Below are 7,730 nucleotides of genomic sequence, written 5' to 3'. Positions count from 1 at the left end.
CTCAGCCTCAGTATGGCTTTTTTCTATTCTGTATGTGAACACTGTCAATTGCATTGACTTAAAATTGCTTTAAATCCAGTATTACCAATAGCAGGTTAAAAAAAGCAGGAAAAATAGTGTTTTAATACACAGACAATTGTTGTTTCCTGAACAACCAATTAAAATACACAGTTCTGTAAACTTGTCCCATGTTGAGTAGAAATAAGTTCCTCATGCAAGTAACTCCACTGAAAGCAGCTGAGTGGTTACCCCTGACTCGAGAGGAGCACGAGTTACAAAATCAGACAAACAAATGCCCACGGAAGAGTATCTATCCATACACTGTAATTCTCACCCTCCACAGGATTAGTACAGCCTTCACTGCTTCCCTAGAGGATGATAAAAGCCCGGATTCCCTTACTTATCCATTTGAAGGTGATTCTCTAGCAGCTTATCTTCCCACAACACGGTCTGCTGCTATACTGCATAGGGGAAATGGGCAGATTTAAACTGACAGAAAATGCTCTCTAGTATGTTGCAACCATGAGACATATGCTGGCCTTTAAGTTATTAGAAAGCTCCTGAAAGTTTAATTCCTTTGCTTTTGTGGATTTGTAATGGCTCTGTTGGCTTTGTATTAATCATAACATCCTAACAGTTAACTCTTTTTACTCAGCAATAACAAAGACCTGTTTTCAACAGAGCAACTTGAACTCTTTAACAGGGGAAATAAAATTTCAAAGCTGCCCCACACACCTGCCTTCAACAGCCTGCAGCCTCAAGCAGCTGCCTGCTTTGCCAATGCTTAAGAGCTGGTCCTGGCTACAAAGGGACCTGCTTCCAGTCTTGGGTATGCCCAGGTTGGTTTTAAAGATAATCCTTAATCTCATCAAGAGGTGGCATAACCACATCATAGCTCTGATGTAGGGTAACAACAACAATCATCACCACCCACCTGGCTCCACTGCTTCTTTCTCTCGATCTCCAAAGCACTGACTGTTTATAGTCCTATTGCAGAAAAGCCCCAGTAAAGGCTGTAACACGATGTAGCAAGGAAAAGACATTAAGACACAAGAGAGGTAAATACAGGTTCTCTAATTATACTTTATTACAAACTCTAACGCTTTGCCTGCTCCTAAAGACTTTTTTTTAAGCTACATTTGTTTGTTCCAATCATTTTTTTCCTGTACTAATTAATAAACACAAGAAGCATGTATATTTTTCTCATTATTTTATTGAAAAGGTACATTTAAAAAAATACACAGACATTTTACTATTATGGATTGCAGATAAAGATGCTCTAAAAGTTAATTCATTTTTTTTCTTCCACCCGTTGTCTCCATTATCACATATAATGACTTCAATCTGAGTACTGCATATCGATATCACCTTTATAAAAGGGTTGGGGAGGTAAGAAGAGAGGTGGGGCATTACTGCAATAGAAGTAAACAGAAAGTAAACAGAAAAGACAATCAGTCAATTATAAATATTTTATGTTCTGTACATTATTGCATTAGGGAGCCACAACATTATGCAGCATCGTTACAAAGGAAACTAGTTAGAAATGAAGAAAAAGGATATTTACGTACAAATGCATGGATCCATTCTCTTCTTGAACAATGCATATGAGCTGTGGTAATGTGCAATTGTAAAGCTTTTTTTTTTCTCTTTAAACATTGCTCAGTAACACCAGTGAGGAAACAACAAAATAAGTTAAATGAAAGTAGCAAACAAGCAGTAATCTTAACTATACGTTATATGGCTTTCTATTTTTAATCTCTCTAAATAAAGTGTGACACAAAGGAAATAATTAAAAAAAAAAAAGCCTCAGCGCTGCGTTGCTTCCAAACTAAAAATTTTAAATTCAGACATGTGATACATCTTCAGTACTACACAAGATACACCAGCACTGGGGTCTAGGACAGTACACAATCCCTGTCAACAAGAACACATTGAAAACAAAAGGACGCAACTCATTTTTAAGATGTTATCCACAATTAAGCACTTCATTCATCTACCTTTTTTCACACTGGAATATACCCCATTGGTTTTCAGAGACCTATTTACATAAGTGTGAGCGAGGAAGACCCTAGTTTTCAAGTCAGTCAGGAAAATATTTTACGTTCCTTGTTTCCAAGGTGCATCATACGTGTTTTTAAAAAAAAAAAAACAGCAACCATTAATAGATGCAATGAATCTTTAACGATGTAATTTTACGAGCAATTAAGGTTTTAGCAAACCACTCTATTTGGATTTAAAAAAAAAGAGAGATTGAGAAACAGATAAAGAGAGAGAACTGTCTAGACTTCTAGGACACAGTACCCATCAGTGATGGATTTTGTGGTGCGGTTGGCTGAGGTGTCACACTGGATGGCGTTCCAAAAGAGAAAGACATTTTATATCGACCCCTTTCTTGCTTTCGTTTTACCCCTTCTACTGGCCATAATTATCTCCTTTTTATATCACTAAAATTAGTATGGTGCAAAAAGGATTGAGGCAGGTGTTGCACGGATGGGACCATGGCCTGGCCTTAGGAGCGCCGGGGGTATTGCAGGTGCCTGGAACAGAGAGGCAGAAGGACGAGGAGGAAGGGACAGAGCTGATGATACAGCTGCAGCCGCAGCAAGAGGAGATGAAAGGAAAGCAGGTGCCAGCGGTTTAATCATGTCTTTCTGGAACGCAAGTTTTGCCTGCAATGAAACAAACAAAAAAGCAATGTAAATACAGTCCTCCTCACGCCCATTTTTACCTGAGGGAAAACATTAACTCTGGCAAAGTGCACACTGTCGTTTTTCCACCGAAGCCTGTTGTTAGCTGTTGGGAAATTTTACCCACTCTGTCTTCTTATTCCCAGGACAATTTAAGCAACCAAACTGTGTATTTAAAAGCATATAAATCTCTTGTGTGTAAGGGCAGCCACAGTGGAGTTTAGGAGGAAGCATAATTTGCAAACGAGTAACATTAAACTATACAAGTCATTACTGTGCAAGAAATAATAAAACAATGACTATGACTTCAATGCAAAAAGTTAGATTTTCCTCTTTTATTTACACTTGCAAAAATTATTTGTAGAAGAGTACAAAGGTCAGAGATGGGAAACTAGTATTAGCGCAGCCAGCTATTCCCCTGTTAATGCAGAGCTGTTCTTGTCTATATATATGTAGATTTTTAAGATCAATACTGTAAAAAGTTCTTTCTGGAGGAATTATCATTCAGCTCTCAGAACTACAGTGGGGCTGGTGCTCATGGTGAAAATAAACTAACCAGAAATATACACAGTACCGTTTCACTGAAAATGGCAGGTTTCACAACCAAGTATACCTGTGGGCAGAGATACTCACGTCCTTCTTTTGTTAGTGCAGGTCTTTTCTTATCCAACAGATTACAAAATAACGTATTACACAAGTTAATAAGATTAGCGTGTGCAGAACCTACTGAATGGAGAGACTTAGAGAAAGCCTACAGCGTTTTCATTCAGCTCTATGCAATTAGAGAGATACATTAATAGTTCAGCTTAAAAGGCTTTTCACATGCTTACTCCTGCACACATGCATTTGCCTCTCTTTCTTTCCAAGCTATAAATTGTTTTTGTGCCATAGATGGCATGCTCTTTTCCCTAATGAATAAAATACAAGCTGAGTCATGAGCAAACAAACATACAGTCTCTGCTGTGCTAGAGTCAGCCTGAACTCTGTCTGCATCTGACTGGCAGAACCAGCTTGGGGAATTCTTGGAAACGCAGGTAGGTGTGAAAGGGGAATCGCTGGGGGGCACAAAGGTGGGAGTAGTGTTTTGACAGATGGCGACAGACATAGCCCAAGTATGCAGACAGACCATCTTGAACTTATAACTCCTTTGCGCATCTACACAGCACCCGGTTTTGCTATATGCAAAGAGTGAACATTAGTATTTTTATATTTTAACACCTTATATCGTTTTCCCTGACAGCACCCATCATAACTGGGAGATATCTCAAGTGCCCAGAAAAAGAGAGTATATACCTTTCAGCCTTCAAGAAGTGCATTAACGAGGCACAGTTCATACCTTTCCACTAGGCACAGGGTTCATTCCAGATTCCACTGATTACCGCCTTCTTCCTAGCAGTAAATAACACTCACGCTGTTGTCTGAGTGCCTTTGACTGAGCAGACAGACTACTAACTACCTTAAAATCTGGCTCCAGTGCACATTCAGCCTGCAGGGGGAGAAACTCTGTGGAAGTGTCCCGTCTGTCATGTTCTTGTCTTTGTGCAGTGGGAGCCCCCAAGGTCACAAATTCACACAGACAGTGATGACAAATAAGAATACTTACTGCTAAAATACTTGGGCTGCGCTGAAGTTTGTTGTAAGGACTATATTTAGGTTTCATAGGCTTTCCTGCAACTCTGTCCTTATGCCTTCTGCTGGAAATATGCTGAAATAAATATCATCACATTTAATTAGCTGTTTAAAGTTTTGGGTTTAAAACCGATTTATTAGCAGGATATGCTTAAGCCCGTGTGTGAGATAAAGTAGGTTCTTTGGAGAGGGCAAGGATGAGTTTTGTTAAATTAAACCTAACAATATGGAGCACATCAAATAGAGAACCAGAAGCTAATCAAACACAGCAAATTCTGTGATCTGAGACTAGTTCTGCAAATAATCAACATTTTGGTTAGTATTTTCTTTTTCTACTCAAGGAGCTTTGAACCAAATAGAGCTGTAATCACTAGGTCATAGGGATATTCATAAACAGGGGTATATGTACACTCCAGTTTTTCTTACTGATGCTGTTCCAGTTGTATACATAATTCGGTATTAACAGAAGGAAGAACCAGTACCCAAGGATATGTCTATGTCATGCAAGTTAATACTATCTTAGAGATAACTGAAATAACACATCCACATAGCACAGAACCATTGAGTTAAGAGATCCCAATTTGGGTATGAGATGCAACATAGTTAGTTGTATTGGCATAGGTCTGAACCTGGGGCTACTTAGCCTGCACAGAGCAGAACTATACATTGATAGAGCTGTGCTGCTTCCAGGGCTAACGATAACTTTGCTGTATAGTACTACCAGTGCAGACATATCTAGAGTGTGTTATCCTCCTGCTGATTGTCTTAAACCAAGATGCAAGTCTCATTCTCCCCCTCACACTGAACGAGCATTAAAAAATACTACAGTAGATTAGAAAAGCATCAGAGAAGGAATTCAGAGAACCTCAGCCCAGGATTTTTTGCATTTGGGAGAGCAAAGCTCAAATCTACTCTCTCTTGAGCCATGACAAACTTTTAAACCGGTTCTACTATATTATTTGCTGATACTGACACCTCTTCCCCTTCTGCTTAACTCTCAGCCCGTTCTTTTCCAGCTGTAACAATCAGGTGAATTTGATGGACTTTTAGAAATAGCTCCAGGATGATGAAAAACATAATTCATTGAGTTCACTTTTTGCCAAAACGTCTTCCCACAAACCTACAGGAAACCTACAATGCTGCATTACAGCTAAAAACAAAGACGCCTCAGAGACACACAAGCTACCTGTTTAAGCTGAATTTCTGAATTAACATGCACGTCACAGATTTCACAATGAAATGTCTTGTTCTGCAGTCCTGAGCCTTTACTGCCATTCTGAACCTTCAGCCGGGATCCAGGTCTAGGATAAGACTTAATGGGACCAGCACCATTTCGAGCCTCAACCATTGTCTTGTGCTTGGAGCCTAATGGACAAGCAGGTGCAGATGAATTAATAAACAGCAACATATAATTGTGTCCAACAGTCTTGGGACTTCTTGTAATATGTTTATCTTCAAGATAAAAGGAATAAAATCACCAACAAATCTAGATTAATAATGACTCTGCTTTTGGTCAGTGTAGCTCCCATTTCCCTGGATCCAAAGGGAAATCAAACAATGGAAGAAGGGTTTGTACAAAAAGAGGCAACATAAGCACACCGGGACACTGCCCCTCTGTTTGGGGGCAGTGTGTGGCTGTATGGCCCAGGTGTCTGTCACTTGTTCTTCTGCCAAAATCCATGCAGCTGATGGATCACATCAGGAAAGGGGCATTAGCCAAGCAGGGAAGAAGCAGCACAGCCATCACTCAGGAACTCCTACACAGAAAGCTGTGATTAAGCCTACAGCCACTATACTGGAAGACATATGGAGGAAAAGCTACCATATGAAGTCTTGGCTCTGTTAATTTGATTATAATTTTTTCATAGACTTAATTGGGATCAGAATTCAACTCTTAGCTTTAACTGTCAGAAGAGACAAACAACGAACTAGGAAAGGCTGATCTCCTGGACACTACATGATTTCGGAGGTCCTGATTGCCCTGAGACTCGTAGCGCCGAGGAAGACCAGAGGCACAAGTCCTCTGGATTCATCGCTTTGCAAATACTTTTACGCAGAAGTCACCGTGGCCATTTTCTCTCCAGTGCAGGTAGCTTTTAAGGAAAGTAAATCTATATTAACTTTCAATATTAACTTAATGGTGACTGTGGGACCCTGCAGTAAGGTGTAGAATGAGGGAACTGTACATACAGTTATTATCACACATCCCCAGATGCAAATAGAGGTGATGATGATGGAGACTGCAGCAGTCCTTTAGTACATTTGATCTGGAAGGAATGTCTGCTTTGGCCATTTGAAGAATAGATTATAGCTGTAAAACCAGCTTCACTGGTTTGTTAACAGGCTTTCCATCACCAGCACATCACAGAGCAGCCACAGTACATTAGGGATTATGTGAGGAACGAGGGGAGAAAATTTCAAAGATTCTAGGACATCTAGAAAATCTAGAGAGCCCACCTTCTTAAAAATATCAGATAAAAGATACATCTTTGCAAACAAAAGTTACTACTAGTTATGCCAGCAAAAACAAGTACCAGAGGTACAGAGAGAACTGAGAACTGAAAGAGATACAGAACTGTCCTTTTAAGAAATTTGGTGTTATGGAGGCCACTACAGAGGCATTACGGAATATGATTAGGTGACATGAACTCTATAAGCCTTTAGCTGACAAAATCCCTAGAGAACAAGAATTTTCAAAAACTAGTAGAGAACTTTAATAAAATACCAAACATGTTACCATCAACAGAAATGTTTTTGCATCTTGCCATCACAAAATTTTATTAAAAGACTCTCTTCAGTAAAGTGTGGCTACAATAGCGTCAGAAAAGCAGCTTGTTACATTCAGTTTTTAAAAGACAACTCACAGCTTGCACATGCACTGTGCACATACTCACCTGTATTGTGGGCTTCCAGTTGCGACAGGGAATTCACAGCCACTTTGCATAACGAACAGTAAAGTAGTTTTTTGGCTTTTTCCTCTTCTGACTCGGAAGCTGTGGCAGGAGCTCCATTTGTGCTCTTGGAGGATGGTGTAGGTGCTACAGGTGCCATTGCTGCCACTGCAGGCTTGGGAAGAAAAGGACTCACTTCTGTACTGGAATGCTGACTCACGCTATTGGATTTTGCTTTCCCTTTATCTTCTAAAAGAAGAAAAACATGTATGTCATAATATGCGGCACATAACAAGACATTAAGCGATTGTCCCGTGGTTTTAGTGAACCTAGCACAACAGGATCCTAACTTCTATTTTATACAGGACAGCAATATCTGTGAAATCTTGTTAAAATCCGACCATGAAATGTATGTAAACTGGGGGAAGGAGCGATCTTCCTGTTTTTCAAGGCAGCAGTGAATAGCAAGGACTCTTCCCTCAACAGATTCATGCCAGCCACTGTTGCTACCATGCTGCAGGTC

General features: G+C 39.9%; 1 protein-coding gene across 7 annotated transcripts in view; it reads right to left on the bottom strand.

Annotated features, from left to right (window-relative positions):
• Positions 1-1,195: 1,195 nt before the first annotated feature.
• ZNF385B (zinc finger protein 385B) overlaps positions 1,196-7,730 on the bottom strand; it is a 176,825-nt gene continuing 170,290 nt past the window's right edge. For all 7 annotated transcript variants that reach the window (XM_068948393.1, XM_068948396.1, XM_068948392.1 and 4 more), the window contains 4 exons: positions 7,211-7,456; positions 5,503-5,681; positions 4,291-4,392; positions 1,196-2,669 (listed from right to left, as the gene is read on the bottom strand). In XM_068948393.1, coding sequence (XP_068804494.1) covers positions 2,451-2,669; positions 4,291-4,392; positions 5,503-5,681; positions 7,211-7,456 — 746 coding nt within the window. In that variant the 3' untranslated portion in view covers positions 1,196-2,450. The remainder of the gene's footprint in view (positions 2,670-4,290; positions 4,393-5,502; positions 5,682-7,210; positions 7,457-7,730) is intronic.

This window comes from Struthio camelus, chromosome 6 (assembly GCF_040807025.1).
Source record: "Struthio camelus isolate bStrCam1 chromosome 6, bStrCam1.hap1, whole genome shotgun sequence".
Taxonomy (NCBI): domain Eukaryota; kingdom Metazoa; phylum Chordata; class Aves; order Struthioniformes; family Struthionidae; genus Struthio; species Struthio camelus.
The sequence above is the reverse complement of the archived record's forward strand: the minus strand, read 5'-3'. Positions and strand labels throughout refer to the sequence as shown.